This window comes from Natator depressus, chromosome 7 (assembly GCF_965152275.1).
Source record: "Natator depressus isolate rNatDep1 chromosome 7, rNatDep2.hap1, whole genome shotgun sequence".
Taxonomy (NCBI): domain Eukaryota; kingdom Metazoa; phylum Chordata; order Testudines; family Cheloniidae; genus Natator; species Natator depressus.
The window spans coordinates 55,697,667-55,716,047 of NC_134240.1; the positions used below are offsets into that span (position 1 = coordinate 55,697,667).

At 51.5% G+C, this 18,381-nt stretch overlaps 1 protein-coding gene across 1 annotated transcript; it reads right to left on the minus strand.

Moving 5' to 3' along the window:
* Positions 1–1,161: 1,161 nt before the first annotated feature.
* LOC141990829 (2-hydroxyacylsphingosine 1-beta-galactosyltransferase-like) lies at positions 1,162–17,421 on the minus strand. The gene is made up of 8 exons (XM_074958535.1): positions 17,388–17,421; positions 15,422–15,542; positions 10,585–10,651; positions 7,779–8,623; positions 3,706–3,845; positions 3,517–3,593; positions 2,929–3,148; positions 1,162–1,913 (listed from the first exon to the last, which is right to left on the minus strand). Exons 4-8 carry the CDS (start codon positions 8,613–8,615, stop codon positions 1,598–1,600), a joined length of 1,590 nt encoding a protein of 529 aa, XP_074814636.1. The 5' UTR covers positions 8,616–8,623; positions 10,585–10,651; positions 15,422–15,542; positions 17,388–17,421; the 3' UTR covers positions 1,162–1,597.
* Positions 17,422–18,381: the final 960 nt, after the last annotated feature.

The window sequence follows — 18,381 nt, forward strand, 5'->3', positions numbered from 1 at the left end:
TAAGGGAGGGGCTAGAATTTGGCCTGTTGAACACAGGGTGATTACTCATTCCTCATAGGAACATGAGCGACATCGGAAGAATGTGAAGCTTGACATTGGAGTCTGAGCCAGCTAAAATCCAAGCTAGCACCAAGTGCCCCTACCCATTCAGCAGCAGGGCCCTGTTCCAATACAGGACACTCAGGAGAGCAATCTAGGTGCTGTCCCACAAATATACTCAGATAAGGGCAGACTGGGAGATGGGCCCAGGAAACACAGTGGAACAACTGGCAGATGGTTTGCCATGGCTGGGGGATAACGAACCAGCTATTGCAAGAGCCGTGACAGCCTTGGCCAAGCTGCCAGCGCAGAAACATTCATGCTCGTTCCAAGGCATCGCCAAGTGCATTTTCCATACAGCTGCAGGTGGATTATAAAACTAGAGCACAGCCTGGGCTTGGCTCCCAATTTCACAGGCACTTGGTCCTTGGCGTCTTCTCCATACCACGCCCTCAGGGTGGGGAGCGGGCAGGCCCAGTCACATCTGAGGCTTGGTTTTCTTTATGAAGCGTATTGTTGCCTTTAAAGAGCGCTGGTTTTAAGGCCGCTGGGCTGGCCCTCGAGCCGTACTGAGCTAGCCGCTCTCTCTCACGATTCTCCTCTCCCCTGCAGACTGGAGCTCCTGCCTCCATCTCTCTGCTCTGCATTCTTCCTCAGTCATCCCCATGTGGAGGGTGCATGACTGTCCCCACAGACCATGAGGCCTCACAAATAGGGGAGGATGGGGGTGTTGCCTGAAAACCCAGCAGAGGAGTGTGTAGCATGGCAGGGAGGGAAGACTTGGCTGAGGAGTGCAGTAGCACGTACAGAGACGTGTGGGGAGGCGGCAGGGGCTTGTACAGCATCAGGCGAGAGCCCCAATCGAGCTGGCTTTGAGTAAGGCCCCACTAAAGCTACAGCTGCCTCTGCCTCGAAGGAGGCGCTCCTCACACAGACCAAACACCACTGCTCAGAGGAAAGAAGACAGTTTATTAAAAAATAAGTTAGCACAAACACAGCCTAGAGCACAGAGCACCAAGGGAAGCAGCCAGAACCTCTGCCCAAGAAATTTAAAACAAAGACTGATTTTTAAACAACCTTTAGGGTGCCCTCCCCTACCCCAAGTCGGCTGCCCCACTGTGCCCAAAGGAGTCCTGAGTTCCCAGGGCCTCGCTAATGGAGCAAGGGAGAAATGGTGACTGCCCCAGACAAAGCGCCACTCCTGCCCCCTATGCCTCACCGCAGACCCTAGCAAGCCAGAAGGGTAACACCAGCATCTAAACCATTGTGAATAAAAAAGGGAGCAACCCCATGTTCCTCCCCGGAAACCTACCCACTTATGCCCCGCCTCAATGCCCCCACAGTCCTGGCCAAATGCATCCACCCATGCCTCAATCCATGTCCCCACCCACGTGTGCTGTACACAGAGGCACACACGGGCCTTTGCACCGCTCTTTCCCCCTCTTCCCAGCCACGACAGCAGCAATCAGACTGACGGACAAGCTTGAGTCTCTGCGTGTGCCTGGGCGGTGTGCGTGCTCGCACTGGAGTCTGTTTCGCGCCCTGAGCACACCGTGCACTACTGCACTTTCTTCCCTTCTGTGAGATGGCCATTCAGACAGTTGCCATTCAGATGCACGGAACTGGCACTCTTTCCACGGTACCACACAATGGCTTTGGACAGAGCATAGGCAGTGCCAGCCAGACAGAGAAGGAAGAGAGCAAGGATATCCAGGCAGAAGTACTCGTAGAAGGAGAGGTCGTAGACGGCTGGGCGAAGGTACGGCGCCCCGTCGTGGCGGAGGATGTACTCCAGCCAGTACACCGTGCGGTTCAGAGCGTGCATAGGCGTGTCTCGGTGCAGGGCCGAGATCTGCTTGGCTGCTTTATTGTAGCTGCAAGACAGGAAGCAAAAAAAGTAAAAAAGGTCACCCACTGTTATTTCACAGTCACTTCTCTGGGTAGAACAGCCCCTTCTGACTCATGACGGGCCCGAAGCCTACAAGGAACCAAGCAGCCTCAATTCCCACCTCTCATGAGCAGGCTCTAGATCTGTTCCCCAGGTTCTTACAATCACCGTCACTGATAGTTTTACTCCTGTTAGCCCTGCAGAGCCGATGCAGCTAAGGCCATGCCAGCCAGAGTCTGTTCTGCCTCACACATCATGAGCGGGGTGAAAATTCTAGCTAAATTCTAGTGATGGGATCTTGGTAACAGGCATCACTGTCAGGGGCTCGAAGGACCCGGCTGGATTCTCACACCCTAGTGGGAGCAGGCAGGTGGCAGAGGCCCTTTTCTGACTCTGGGCCTGATCCCGCATAGTGCCAAGCACCCTGACGTCAACAGCAGTTGAGAGTACGTAGTAATTTAAGGGAGCGGGCCATGTGACAGCACTTCAAACACAGGATCCTGCCAGGTCCTCTCAGGAGCATTCTAGCCAGTATCACCCAGAAGTCACTCGCTGGCCCAAGGATCTTAAAAAGCAGGTGAAGAATTGTATCTTGTACATACAAGCCTTAGCACTGCCTGTGTTTACTGGTCTCTGCATAAAGATAGTTTGGGCATGACCAAGCAGATTGCAAGGTGAGGACTTCGGTGGACCCGATAACATGCTGCTATTGAAAGGGGAAGAGTTTTGACCAGCAGCATCTCAGGGACCATTCCAAGGGAAACCCAAACAAAACCAGATCAGTTTCCCCTTCACCGTAAAGACGGGCAGACCTGTGGTTTTGGCTGCTGCCAGCATCAGTCTTAAAGCTCAGAAGGCACTGGAGTGTCCAGGCAAGTGAGCGACGCACCTGGCGGAACCACTGCTTGAGCCAATTGTTATGGGATCCCAAAAGGAGGATGCATCCAACTGTTCATCTGCTCCCATTTAACCCAACAGCTCCATCACTCAGAGAGCCTCACCTGGGCTTAGAGAGAACGGTGACTATGGCCTGGTAAAGGTCCTCTTCACTTACTCGGCTCCAGTCCATGAGAATCCCCATCCCTTTTGCCTGAACTCTTGTCATGATGTCAAACTGGTCCCCATAGAAAGGGAACCCCACAACTGGCACTCCGTGATAAATTGCCTCAAATATGCCATTCATCCCACAGTGGCTGACGAAGGCTTTCACATTGGGGTGACCTACAGAGAAGCAAGAGATGGTGACCCCCCTGCAGATGCCCCAGTTTGCCCATACAACGGTGACCCCCCTGCAGATGCCCCAGTCTCTCCATACAAACACTTGCTGTACCCGTACAGGTTTGGGAGAAACAGGGCATATCTTTGGGATAGAAGGAGGGTGTGGAACCCTGAAGGACCCCACCATCTTCTGCCATGACAGTGAGCTGGTTAGAACCTGAAGGACCAGAAGTGGCGGAGGTTGGTTGCACTAGACAAGGAAGCGATTGCCTTCTGATCAGAGGTGCTCTGGATGACACACACTACAGTGGCATTTTCTTTGCTCTGGTTGTGAGCAAAACTCTGAATTATGGTATTTCTCTCCGTCTTACCTAGCAGGTCATTCTGGGGCAGCCACTCCATCATCAGCGTATTCTCACCCAGGTTATTTGGCTTCTGACCAAAGTATCTGCCAGAAAAAACAGAGAAGGGAAACCAAGAGAAAACAGACTGAGCTGGAATCACCCCTGGAAGCCCCAATCCCCACCAAACTATATCCTGAGAGAAAGATGCCCCCTCACCTCCACACAACCCTCTGTGGAAGGCGTGCAAATGCCCCAGCCATCTTCTCCACCAAGTTGCTCGGGAGTGCTCGGATCCCAATGCCAAAGGAGACAACGACAACACCGGCATCCGCAGCTTCCACCCAGAGGCGCAGGCCCTGCAGGTGAACATATACGGCTGTGCCTCACAGCCTATCCTCCAGAGGGCTCAGACACCTCACCACCACCATGGGAAAGCCCTCCCTTCAGAGGGGGAAGCGTCACCCATCAGTACCTGTAGAACTTCAGTTTTCATGGACACGATCTGGCTATAAAGAACGCCTTCCCCCACCGAACCCCGCACAAGGTGGTCTCACTGAGCCGGCAAACGGTTCTAGAAAACAGCTGTGTTTTCGGATCATAGCTTTGCCAGGCAAGAGCAAAGTTACCTGGGCTCTGGTCAGCCTCTCTGCCGGTGTTGGAAACTATCAAGAAAGCCAGTTTCATTATACTGCTTTGGAAAGCTCCGAGCAGCAGGAGCGGGGACTGGGGTCACTAACTGGTGAGGAGGACCCCAAAAATACAGGCCCAGGCCCGGATAGGAGTGGAGACGTGTCTTCTTCTAGAAACCAGGCAGGTCTGGAAGGGATGTGAGGTGAACTGGGCACCTTCTCCATCCCAGCATCAGAAAGGACTCACTAGCCAGATGCAGATATGAAAGGAGCCCCTGAAGCAGCATCTAGGGACAGCACCTGACAGAAATCCCAGCAACGCCTCTCTCCCAGCAGCTGGCAGTGGCTGCAGATCTCAAGGTCTCATTAGGATTTTGCGGATGGGAAGCGTCCAACCTTGTCTTTAGTACCTACCGCTGACTAATTGATTTAGTCCTTCAGGCCCAGATCCTCAAAAGCAGCGGCTCTCAAACTTTTGTATTGGCGACCCCTTTCAAATAGCAAGCCTCTGAGTGCGACCCCCCTTATAAATTGAAAACACTTTTAAATCTATTTAACACCATTATAAATGCTGGATGCAAAGTGGGGTTTGGGGTGGAGGCGGACAGCTTGCAACCCCCCATGTAATAACCTCGTGACCCCCTGAGGGGTCCCAACCCCCAGTTTGAGAACCCCAGCTTAAAAGGTATTTAGTCTCCTAGCCTCCACTGATTTTGAGGATCTGGGCCCCAGTTACTAAGTGCAGGCAGTGGGGCTGGAACTACAGGTGCTGCCGCACCCCTGGCTTGACGTTGTAATAACAAACACCAAATACATTATTTTCATCATTGGCACCCCCACTACAAAAATTGTCCCAGCACTCCTGGGTGTAGGTAGGTTTTCCAGGCTGCCAAAAGGCTCTGTGTGCAGACACATATGCACACACTCCTGACTCACTTTAACAAAGGGAATTTAGCCAGCTGGCTCATTATGAAGCTGCAGTAGCAAACATAGGGAACCATTTTTCCCTTATCAGACTGATTTGGACTGATCCCAATTCTTATCTCCACCTCCTTGCCTCCTCAGGTTTCCCATGGCTCTTCTCCTAAATTAGGAGGATTTCAGGGGAAGGTTTTCAAAACTACCTCAAGGTAGGGGATGTCCAATTCCCATCAAACACCTTTGAAAAATCTCACTCTAATCTCCAACGTCCTTAAAACAAATATTGACAAGGCCTTGCCTAAGATGTAAGGGGGAAATTCCCCCCCCTTCCAGTTTTCAAAAAAAAAAGGGGGGGGGTGAGGGAAGATTCGGGGGGGGGGGAACAGCTTCATCATTTGCCCTCAAAAAGGCCTACTGTCAGAGTATGATGTGTCAGCAGGTGAAAAGGTCTATTCCAGAATTGTTCTCATATAGTATCTGACCCTTTAAGACCCCTGACAAGTGCTGGTTGGGTTTTAACCCTTTCTTGACAGCGTGGGTCATTCTGTCAGCAAGAAGGTCAGAGATTAAATTAAATGATTGGAGATTCTCCTGAATGTCAGGAAAGGTTTTCTTCTGGAGGTGCAACTGTCTGTAAAACCTACATTTTTAAAGAAACAGGAAATTCTGGGTATTTAAGAAGTAGCTATAAGTCCTGTAAATAGATAAATTACCCACATTATTATAATAAAAACCCAACATCAGAAGTTCAGGAATTTCATCATTAAAGCTCTCTCTGGAAACGCAGCCAACCTTGTATCAATGCCACCCACTCACCAAGAATATCCTTTAACACAAATACTAATCCACATTTCCAGCACAGACCACAAACTCTCAGCTACCTTAAATACAATAAGGATATAAAGAACCGGAGCTACTGGGATTGCTTCCATACTGGGTCATCAGGGTTTGGGCCCCAGTTCAAAATGGAAATAGCTTAATCTACATGCAGATCTATAAATCATAGAATATCAGGATTGGAAGGGACCTCAGGAGATCATCTAGTCCAACCCCCTGCTCAAAGCAGGACCAATCCCCAATTTTTGCTCCAGATCCCTAAATGGTCCCCTCAAGGATTGAACTCACAACCCTGGGTTTAAGCAGGCCAATGCTCAAACCACTGAGCTATCCCTCCCACCAAATGACCTTCTCTCCCCAGCCCTAGCATCTTACAACCCAGATGCAAACAGCTGAACCAACCATCTCACCTCTTAACCCTTTGAGCACAGCATCTCACAGCCAGTATTCCACTACAGGTCAAGTCCTGCAAGATGCTGGGCATATGGCTGATCCAGAATAGGATGCTTAAGTACACCAGTAATCCCATGCAAGGCAACCGGACAACTCACATTTAAAGGTAAGCATGTGCTTTAGTGCTTTGCTGGATTTGGCTCAGCACCTCGCAGGATTGGCCCCAGGTCTCATCCACCCTCTGATATATACGTGGGGTGTTCCGAACTGTATCTGCAGCCTCCCTATGTTACTCAGGCACTATGAGGAAGGGTGATTACCCACAGGGGCAGAGTCAAGTGGAACCTTTATTCCAAAGTTCTCAATTTAAAAAGAGTGTTGCACCTAACATTCTACCACTCATAATTTCATGGATATTTATCCACAATCTTAACCAAGCCTGTCATCTGAGACTGGCATTTTGTCTCAGTTTCAATCCATTGACTGGGTGTGGGGACCCCCCTGGCAAGCCAGGCCACCTTAGCCTGTTCTCGCTGAACACTTCCAGCACTCCTCCAAGTAGCAGAGCTCCACCAGTGGTAGCAGCTATGGGAGCTCTAGTGTAGACAGGGCTCCTGACGCTCAATTCCAATTGCAGGGAAGTGTCACATCTGTACAACCCCACGGAAGAGAACAGGATTAGCACAGGGGAAACTGAGGAGCAAAGTCTGGCCTTCAGAATCTAGTACTGGTGATGCTACATAGGAACAGCCATACTGGGTCAGACCCATAGCCCACCTAGCCCAGCATCCTGTCTTCCGATGGTGGCTGGTGACAGATGCTTCAGAGGGAATGAACAGAACAGGGAAATTTTGAGTGATCCATCATCTGTCACTGCGTCCCCACTATTTGCGGGGCTGGCAGCTGTGGGAGGGGAGAAACTTCTTTTAACTTGTAAATGGAACAGATTCAATGTGGGATCAGAGCGAGAATGAGCAGGGAGCCTGTGCAATGTTTTTTTTTTTTTTTTTTAGAAAAAGGTCACTTATGGAGGCTGGGAGGATTGAGGGAAAAGGATTAAAAGGAAAACCTGGGGAGGCTTCAAAGACTGGTAAAGCAATAGGACAACAGAGAGGAGACTGCTCAGTTCAGAGCCCAGAAGAAGTCAATATTGGGCTTTTCCCAGGTCGGTATAGGTACTATCATTGCCAGTGCAGAACTCCCCAGCATTGTCGGATGGAGGCAGCATTACAGGTTCCCGACATGGGATGGGGGACCCAAAACTGCATCCCACCTCCCCCTCAACCCCAATACACACACTTGTGAACTGCATAGAGTTACCATACAGGTTTCATGGCCTGTTGCACAATTTGTGAAGCTCACCGGTGCTGATCAGGTTCCTCAAGGGAAGAGACACCTTGGACTGATCTCTGATCACAGCCCGTAGACGCCCTGGCCAGCACCAGAAAAGTTAACCTCAGAACTCTAAAGCCAGCAGCCCCTGTAAGCAGCCCCTCCTCCTGTACTTACCACGGGAAGGGGCTTTTCAGGCTCAGCGAGGATTCCCCCAGTGAAAATGACATGGGGGAGCGTGGGCCTGGGAAAGTCTAACACCACATCGTTGCACAGGAAGAAGAGGCTGGTCCCATAGACAAGCTCCAGCATGGACTTCTGCGGCTCCACCCCATGTTTCTGCATGAGGCGGTCGAACTTGGGCAGGATGACCAGCTTGGTGGCGATGCGAGTGATCATGTAGACTAGGAGATTCCAAGTCCGGCCCACCAGCCCCATCCTGTCCGTCATCAGGGAGTTGAACTCGGGGACATAGGCGACAGGGGAAGTGGCGCCGATCTCAGCTGGGTACCAGAAGCCAGTGGAGATCACCGCGTATTTGATGCCAAGGAGGTGGGCCAGAATGAAGCCACACATCTCGTTGGGGTCTACCAAGAACAAGTCAAAGCCCTCACCCCGGAGCTGCTGCAGGAGGGCTGCATCCCCCAGCACTAGATCACAGTTTTCTAAATACTTTTCCAGGAAGGAGAAGATCTCCAGGGAGGTTTTCTTCCCCTGGAAGACACGCTTTATCTTCTCCTGCACCCAGGCATCCGCACTCTCCATGCTGAAGATCCCCCTGTATGTTTGCACTCGGAGGCCTGGCAGGAAGGGCTCAGATTCCCGACCCTCATGGAGGAGAAGCGTGGCGTTGTGACCCCGGTCGTTCAGTGCCTCTGCCACCCGCATGAAGACCCGGAGGTGGCTGTCAAAGACGATGGTGGGCATCACCAGCACCTTGGCACCATGGCAACAGTCCAGACTGAAAGTGGCCACCATGAGGAGGACAGCAACAGGGTGCGGTGGCAGCCTCATCTCCGTTGCTGCAGAGAGAGAAATGGGCAGTTACTGACCGACTCGTGCTGTAGGTCCTAGACACTTCCTCTGTGGGCTGTGGAGAAGGGAAGGTGCCCTGTGTGGTCACCACCTACTGATGGAGACTTTCCACAGGTAGGGTCACATGTTTAATATGACTCAGGCTTCTCCATGCACTATTTCCCTCTCTTCCTCCTCATCTGTTTCTGTGTTCTGTAGTTTCCCCACAAAGAGGCCCTAAGTGGATTTCCCCTGCCTCTTCCCTCACGGCTACTTTTTAAAGCCTGGGGCTGCTCTGGAAAAGCAGCACTTTCCCTCACAGCAGACCAGCTCCCTGGGTGTGTCTGATAAGTCTTTACTGCAGTTTACACATGGGCAGAGCCAACGCAGCTCGGCGAGGAAGCTGGATTCTACCCCGGCTTATGTACCAACCAGCTTGTTTACAAAGCTCCAGTCCGCGACGTCTTGCTGAAAGGACAGAGGGCTCACAGAGGCTGTGCCGACAGCACAGTCTGGCCTGCAGTTCCTTTATTACCGGTGATGATGCACATGGGGGAAGCGCTCGGCTCGCCCCTCAGATCCCAGGCCGCTACGACTCAACTGAACAAGGCTGAGACCGAACATGCGTTCGGCCCGTTTCCCAGAGAGGAGCTGCACTCGAAGGAGAGAGCACTAAGCAGTGAGAGCCCTGACTGTAGAGAGCAGAGAGGGTGCAAGATTGTGGCCCGACCAGGCCTGCTCACAGGGCGACTGAGCCTTGGCACAGTTTGAATGTCTGAGGAGCCGCGTAGCAGCTTCTCCTGTGGCCCTTGGAACACCAAAAGAGGGGGAGATTGTACAGCTGGCTGGAGGAATGGGAAAGCCAGCTGTGGTAGGAGCAGCAGAAGGGGCCCACAGGGCTTGCCGGGGTGGGAGGACACACAAAGCCGTGGCTGCAATACAGCATTCCCAAGACACCCCCTCCCGCAGGGAACGCCTTCATATTGCTACATAATTCCCAACTGGAAGCAAAGTTCTGCAGAGCGCCACTGCACAGGGGCATCACCACATCACTGGAAACCAGTGTGCCTCAAGACATGGGGCCTTGGCCAAAGCTTACGTTCTGGGAGAGGGAACCCTATCTGGGAATGTTCACAAGCAAGTGACTGTCCTGAGGCAGATCCAGCGCAGAGGCTTGGGAGGAACGTGCCCTCAGACATGTTGCAAACACAATAGAAAAGATGGGATTTTTGATTGTTTAGATTCCTGCCCTCATTCACACCCACCAACCGCCATGGAAATCAGTGGAGCTGCAGGGTCGTGACAGAGCAGAAGTTGGCCGAAGATCTTACCCAGGTCTCACACACTAACTTGATCAACCCCCTCTCTCTCCCCCGCCACCCCAAAAAAAGAGGCAAACAAACAAGCCCCTGCTAAATGCAACCTTCATCCAACTCTGGTGCCACCTAATAAGGCTGCATGCTGAAAGGGGAATGCAGCCCAGAAAGGTGAAGGGGATGTGGGGATGGGAAATTCTCATGCCAATGTTCCCTGGCCAACTTCCGTCAGCAACACAGGACTACAACAGTCCATTTCAGAGAGCCTCAGCAGCTGCTTGCCAGGACCCTTCCCTGGCACCATGCCACACAGATGCAAGTGGTGGGGAATTATCACAACTCCACTCTGGAAAGTGCTTTGAGAGGGGAGGGGAGGGGAGGGGAGACAGCTGTGGTGACCGCACTGGGGAAAATTAAATGTTTGCTTCGAGGAGGGGGAAGGAAAAGGATTAGGTTGGGAATGGAGGAATTGCAGGAGTGGGGCTCCCACGAGGTCCACAGAGCGAGGAAGGTGCAGATACTAAAGGGGAGCTTGGACAGGCACACGGTAAAGCCAGAGGATGGGGGTTGCACCACGGAGCTGTGCAAGGGACTGAAAGGAGACGTTTAGAGAAGTTACAGATGCCCACACCACGTCCTGCTCCCTCGCTTACCTGTGCCTTACTGAACGAAAAGGGCTCTTCTCTCCTGGCAGAGGCCGCTGCAGACTCTGGGGTAGAGCTGCAGAAGAGAGGACAAATGACAGTCAGCAAAATGACAGGGCAGCATCCCCTCACCCAGGAAATGAAGCCACCTGATCCTCAACTCACTGGGCTACAGCATCCCATCCAGAGCCCCGATTTCCCTATGGAACACCAGGAGAAGGAGGATCAGTCAGCCAAGGAGTCATGTCAATTTTGCCAAGCCAGAGCAAGGCTCCTTCCAGCCTGCCACGCGAAAGCACTGGGGATACTTTCTGAGAAGACTCTGCAGACACTGGGGTTGGGGAGGGAGGTTTGGTTAGAGGGGAGGGTGTGTGAACGTGAGCTTGCGGAGCCTGGGCTGGACAAGCATCTTGGAGAACATGCAGGGAGGGCTGGGAGAGAGGGTGAGTTTTCTGAGGGCGTGTATGGGGAGAACAGGTCAGAGGGGGAGTATAACTTGAGGAGGGGACTAGAGCGACGTGAGTTGCCATTTAAATCAAGGAAATGCAAGACATGGTTTTTTAGACACACTGATACTCCTTTGTCTGTCTCGTCTCCTGAGATAGCTCTGTAAGGCAGGGACAAACAGCTTTGTACAGCCCCGAGTACAAGGGAGCCCTGATCTCTGGGGCGACCCAAATAAATAAGCTTTTGGTGCGAATGTCAGAGCAGGGGACTGTTGCTGACCCAGGGCCTTGCTGGTGGTGCTGGCATCCCCTCTTTGGGGGAATCAATCCCTAGCAATGGGGGGAGCAACATCCAGACCCAGGAATCTCCCATCTCTCCACAAGCCCTTCAGCGAGGCATGATGGGATCTACCAGAATCCTCTCCTTCTCCCTGAGTTGGCCCCATATGTTCCCACCTGACGGATACTCTTCCACCCCCCTCACAACTGCCTCAACTCTCCCCTCCCCATGTGCTCAGGATGGGCCTTGGGTTGGGAACTGGCTGCAGCCCACAGTGCGAGTGGGACTAGGCTTAGAGCACAAAACAAGAGGCACGTCTTAGGCCAGGCTTCCCACTAACTGCGTCTATGGAACCCCTTCTATCTGTACTATGCACATCACTGCAGCATCGGAGTGCCTGACAACCAGTCCCCGCAGCTGGGGTCATGGCTGCAGGTACCCACTCCTTAATCCTCACTCTGCAGGCTGGATGGTAAGATTTGACAAGTTCAGTGCTGGGAGCCTGGGGTAGGGGTGTCAGAGGGGAGGGGGGTCTGGTGGGAAAGGGAGCCCAGCCCTTTTTCTGACTGACGAGCTGGGATGCTCTATAGCAAAGGGCCAGGGGGAGGATATAGGAAAGGGTCACGTGCCACTTTCTCCCCAGTTCAGGTCTCTTCTCCCTGTCCAGTCGTGTTCACCCCACACACCCCATTATTTTCCCTCCACTCCTCTCTCCCTGCCCAGCCCTCTCCAGACCTGGATCCCACGCGCACCCGGCCCAGGCAATCCCCTCCCCTCTACAAGACTAAGACACCCCACCAGCTCAGTCCCATCCTTCCCCCTTCCAGCATCCCACTGGCCCTGGAGATGCAAGACTAGAGGGACCATAGCTTGTTCTGCTAATCCAGATTAACCCCACTCCGGCCTGGATTCCGAGCCCGCTGCCTGCAGGGACTTCTGATGGAGCAGCTGCCCGCCCCCTAGGGGCAGCCAGGTGTATCGCAGCCATTGGAGCTGCAAGGAGTCCCCTACTGGCAGTAGATGGTACTGCACTCTGCACACTAGAACCATTACAGTAGACCTGGAGGAGAGCTGTGTGGCTTGAAAGCTTGTCTCTATCACCAACGGAAGCTGCTCTAATAAAAAAATAGTACCTCACCCTCCTCGTCTTTCAGTCTATAGCGAGGCTAGCACCGGGGGCCCTATTGGGGGGGCCCAACGCATCAGTCCAGGTCTGTACTGCACATAGGCCAGTAGGAACAGATTCCAACAGGGAATGCAAGGAAAAAGGAGGAGATCACTGTGATTTCATGAGAGATTGCTTTCAATAAGGTAATTAAAACAAATCTATACAAGAAACAGAAAAAAAAACCCACCTAAAACACCCCGCTAACGCTTGCGGGGAAAAAAGAGCAACAAAAAGCAGCATGAGTTAGAGCGAGCCAAAATGGGTAATATGAAGGGCTCACCATTTATGGTAACTGGGACGAATTCTTTGGCCTATGTTACACAGGAGGTCAGTCTAGACAACCATCTTGGTCCCTTCTGGCCGTAAAATCTTTGAATCTATAATACTGTCAATGCCTGTCCTGCCTCCCTATATAAGGTTAAAGATGAAAGAGGAAGTCCCTTCTCAGTGTATAGGATAATAACCAAAACCCCATACCCTAAGATGACAAGCTGTGAAATCTGAGCCCCACAGATTGACAAATCCTCCCCTCCCCTCCCCCCCCCCAATGACACAGAGCCCATACATGACAGGTCACAATCTTTTTCTCTTCATGGAATTTTACCACTTCAAGACTAAGCCTTGTGGCATACCTGGGATGCCAGCAACATTCCAACACCAAATCAATTGGTTGCTCCAGGGACATGTAGAAAAATCTCTCTCATCATTCGCAAAAAGAAAAGGAGTACTTGTGGCACCTTAGAGACTAACCAACTAACCATAAGCTTTCGTGAGCTACAGCTCACTTCATCGGACGCATCCGATGAAGTGAGCTGTAGCTCACGAAAGCTTATGCTCAAATAAATTGGTTAGTCTCTAAGGTGCCACAAGTACTCCTTTTCTTTTTGCGAATACAGACTAACATGGCTGTTACTCTGAAATCTCTCATCATTGTTGTTTTACAGTCCTGATTGGAAGTGTCACTTGGAGCATACAGCATCGGTCTTGTATGAAGCACTGAAAGTGTACTTGACCATCAAGTTTATACTAGACAGCTCAGACAGAGTATCGGGGGTCCACAGCAGAGAGTAGAAGATTAAACCCAGCCGTGTCAAAGATAAAGGCAGCAGGAGAGGTTGCCCAGAGGTCAGATTTTTATTGGGCGTAGTAAACTATTACCTGGAGGTTTTGTTTACCTCTCTATTTTTCTATATTCATTACATCTCTGACCGTTAAGCTTTGTCTACACAGGAAAATTGTACCAATTTATCTTAATTCATTTAGAAACTGATGTCAGTCAGTGTGTCCATGAAAGGGGGCTGCACCCTCTTATTTCATTCTACTATTGGTTTAGCTAGAATCAATTAAAAAATTTAAAGGGACAAGGTAATCTAGACCAGGAGATATTATTACATTCGAGACACTTCCTCCCCCTACCTCTCCCAGTGCCAAAAAGTCCATAAAAATCATAGGACTGGAAGGGACCCCAATAGGTCATCTGGTCGAGTCCCCTGCACTGAGGCAGGACTAGGTGTTATCTATTCTAGACCATTTGTGACAGGTGTTTGTCTAACCTGTTCTTAAAAACCTCCATTGATGGAGATTCAACCACTTCCCTAGGTAATTTGTTCCAGTGCTTAACTATCCCGACAGGAAGCTTTTCCTAATGTCCAACCTAAATCTCCCTTGCTGCAATTTAAGTCCATTACTTCTTGTCCGGTCCTCAGTGGAAAAGGAGAACAATTTTTCTCCCTCCTCTTTATAACAACCTTTTCTGTACTTGCCCCCCCGCCCCCAGTCTTCTCTTCTCCAGACTGGACAAACCCAATTTTTTCAACCTTCCCTCATAGGTCATGTTTTCTAGACCTATAATAATTTTTATTGCTCTCCTCTGAACTTTCTCCAATTTGTCCCCATCTTTCCCAAAATGTGGTGCCCACAACTGAACACAGTACTGCAGCTAAAGCCTTATCAGTGCTTAGTAGAGCTGAAGAATTACTTCTCGTGTCTTTCTTTCTCACAAACACTCCCGCTGATACATGCCAGAATGATGATCAAATTGAGAACCTGTTTTGGTCAGCCTAGAAATTACTACACCTTTTAAAGTGCAGCTCTGAACCAGCAGAATGGAGGAAAGGAACAGCCTATCCAAGAATAAGCAGAAAAGTGAACTACAAAGCAAAATAAGGACCCTTTAGATTTTTGATACAGAACAAGTTTTTTTCCGGCTGGTTTCAAATCAGGTTTTGGCTTCTCTGTTTCAGTGCACAGATTCCGAGGAAGAATTTGGCCATGCCAGTTCTCACCAAGTGAGGGGGAGCGCATGGGCAGTCAGATTGCTTTGTTGGCATTGAAGCCTGTTGGCTGAGTTCACATTTCTGACACTTGGCTGTGAGGAGAGCTCTTAGAAGAAGATTCCCTACGCCCACCCCTCTAAAAGTACCACTGGGGAAAGAGCCTCTCCCAACTCTAGTTCTCCAGAGGGCTCCATAGCAAACAGAGGTAATTCCAGAGACTTTATATACCGGATCTGTCCGAGGTTTAACAAATATACCCAAAAGAATATTTCACCTACCAGATGTAGGCTTTCCTGCTCCTTCAAAAAGTTTCCCCCCAATGCATTTACCTATAAAGGCTTCAGAAGAGCAGAATTCCTAAATGCGGAAGGTGGGAGTTCATTCCTTTCTTTCTCCAGGGCGCCTGGGATGTAAATATTCCACCCGCCCACACACTTTAATGTCTAGTTCCTCAGCACCAAGAATCCCTTCTGTGCTCTGTGTGGATGAAAGGCATTGAAGCATTTCTCTCTGCTGCAGCCTGCTGTCTTTCCAACTCTTCCCCAGAGCAGGAAGGAATATCTCCCCTTTTGGTTTCCTTATTTAAATGATGGGCCGAGTGGTGCAGCACAGCTGTAGCTCATCTGAAGCCAGAAGGAAAGAGAGGACTTGTCTCAAGGATGCCAGAGGCTCTTACCTGGGTGGGAAATTAGCGTTCGCTTCTTCTCCCTAGTTTGATCCAGAAAGAGTGACTGCAGCTGCTTTCAGCAGCTTGCTAATAACAGGCTTCAGTTACTGGGCTGGTTGTGGTGTGGCAGCTACCTTAAGAAAGTCACAAGTGTGGTTATCATGAGTTTGCAGAAACTGAAGCAATATGGGTAATTCTGCTGTATAAACAGGTAATAGGCTAATATTTCACTTCAGACAGGCACTTCTAGAACTAAGAGGAAACTCTAGTAAAAAGCCTCCAGGACAAAATACCGTACAGAGCACATTCTCAGGCAGGAAAGTCTAACCCACGTTCACTTTTTGAACAAATATTTTTATATTTTGGTGGATTTCATCACCGCTGGGTCCAGGCCATCGTTTTACCAAGCTGGCTTAGTCACCCAGTCAGCGACACTACCTTTACGAGATTCTTAGGTGAGACTCGAACCCATGGTCCTGTAGCATTCTGCACAAACCACTCCAGCAAAGGTCTATAGCAAAGCCAGGCTAGATTTACCCTAGCAGCAGGGGGAGATTTTAAACACAAAACTGTCACGGATATGGTCATTTCCTTATGCAGAACAGAATATATATATTCTGTTCTGCATAAGGAAACTTTATGCCTGAGACTACTCCCAGGCATAAATCTTTGCAGGCTCAGGGTCGAGCTAAATTTCGGTCTGAATGTTAAAAGTATTTTTCTGGTTACTTTTTACTACTATTAATTTTCAGGATGTTAAATTTAGTGCACGGGTATTTGTCACAAGAAAGTCTCATTGGGACATTCATAAGCGATGCCAAAGGTCGTGAATTTTAGAATCAAATTCACAACTAAAATTTACACACAGCTAGTTAGGCAAGGAGTCCCTACAGACAAGAGAAACAACCCTGCCTAGTTTATCCATCTAGGATCTTAAACCACACCCTGCTCCACAGTACCTGAGTGCCTATTTATGTAACCAGCCAAGGGTGAGACCATTTTTAATCATATATTGGATTATAAACCTGGCACTTCACATCCAGAAGTATTGAAGAAATTGGTGATCATCTTGATTAGCCCATTAGAGAATTTCCCAACACCTCTGCAGAAAAACTTGCAAACTGAAAACGGGTTCAAGTTTAGCAAGTTATTCAGCAGGAATTTGCCCAGATTTATTTTAGCATCTTCAGTAAGACAGAGGAGGCAGTCAACATCAGGAGAGGAGACATTTGCAGATGAAAGGAAAGGCCAAATCCCCTTTCTGTGCACTAACAGGAAGGGGATGGGGCTGCGGAAGATGCGGACATGGAGCTGCCTCTGCCCCTCTGCAGCAGCAGGTAAGATTCCAGGCTAAGGCTTGTAAAACAGGACCAGCTACTGTACTGGTTGGTTCACTGCAGCAGCAAAAGAGCACAGCTTGCCAGCTAAGGGTAGCAGCACGCATGTGGAGGTCCCGTCATTCCCTGGGCAATGCTGCCAAAGGCACCCCTGCCAACACAGGGAACGCCACTGACTGAATTACTCTACATAGGCTCTAAGGAGCGTGAGCCGTTTGCAAATTCAGCTAGAGCAGACGGCAGCACCAAGCGGTAGCTCATCCAGCTCACACCTCGCCCACGTGCTCCGAGCTGGCTTCTACCCTCCAGCCCGCTCCAGGAGCTGGGCCTCTCCTCCAACACCTGGAGCGCTTTGAGGTCCCATCCAGAGCCGGGGCGATCCCAGCCCTGGGGCCGCGATTGGCCAGGCGGTCGGATCAGGGCCCCCACTTTGAGGGGCTGGGGGCACTCCCTTGCTGCGGCCGGGGTGGAGCCCACGAGCCTGTTCGGGCCCCCGGGAGACTAGCGCAGAGCCAGACAGAGGGCGATCGGGGCCCGCCGGGGGGGGGGACTAGAGGCGGAGGATCTGCCCCCCGCCACAGGCCCAGAGGGAGAACAGCCCCCCAACCCCACGCCAGTCCTCAGCGCCTCTCACCCACCTGTGCGCCTCCAAAGGCGGCCGCGGGGCTAGCTGGGTCGCGGCCGCCTCCCTCCGCCCGGCCCGGGCAGGTGCAGTAGCGGGGAGGCGCGCAGCGATGCGGCGGCTATTACTGGCATTGGCCTCCCACGCCGGCCCCTTTCAGCCCCGCCGGCCTGCACAGCCGGAGCCCGCCTCTCAGCCCACACGCCCGGCTCCCATTGGCAAGCGGAGCGGCCCGGCCTCGCCCGCGCCCCGGGACGCCCGCACACCGCCCTGCCGCGGGCCCCCCGCTGGGAGCCTCCAGCCCGCGGGCCTCGCTAGGGGGCGGTCATGGCCCCCGGGGATGCAGCACCAGCTGGGGCAGAGGTGGCGCCTGCCGTCCCCTGCCCCAGCGCCGCGGGCACTAGCTCGGCAGGCAGGGGGAGCCAGGCGCGGCCCTCAGGGGTGTATGTTACGGTCTCCCAGCGCCTGCACCCTTTGGAAGAGAAGGCGGCAGGTGTAGCTCGGCCCTGGGCCCGCCGGGGGGGAGAAAACGGCCGCGCTGGAGTTTAGGCGTTAAACGTGTGCTGGGAGATGAGTCTGGCGCTAGCTCTAGCCATGGGGCGGCTATTCGGGGTAGGGCACCACTAGGAGCCCCGCGCTAGTAGAGTTGATCCCTGCTCTCCTTAGGCCAGTCCTCCAGCCACGCACCCGCATAGCTCCAGAATTAGGGACAGCCCCTAAAGATTTTCAAATGGAACTGTTCTTTGCTCCCCAGGAAGCCAGGGACTAAATGCACTACACTGTACACAACTTAGTAGACAGGCTGCTGCCTTCCTTAAACCCTTGTACTCCTGAAAGGGGTATGGCTCCCTTCCTAGGTGGATTGAACAAGACTGATCACAACATACATATATGAGTGGCTAAATTCTGCAGCCTTTACAACAGGGCAGTCTTCGAGCCAGCCACACATCCAAGTGGGTGGAGTTTTTCCCCCAGTGATGGCTTTTTGATCATCAAAAAGCATTGAGTCT

What these genes read in the sequence shown, in the direction of transcription:
- LOC141990829 (XM_074958535.1), bottom strand. Translation starts at nt 8,615, where the DNA reads ATGAGGCTGCCACCGCACCCTGTTGCTGTCCTCCTCATGGTGGCCACT. An exon ending in CTGAAAAGCCCCTTCCCGTG is followed by an intron (nt 3,846 to 7,778) that starts GTAAGTACAGGA and finishes GTTCACCTGCAG; the next exon opens with GGCCTGCGCCTCTGGGTGGA. An exon ending in CCACAGAGGGTTGTGTGGAG is followed by an intron (nt 3,594 to 3,705) that starts GTGAGGGGGCAT and finishes TTTTTCTGGCAG; the next exon opens with ATACTTTGGTCAGAAGCCAA.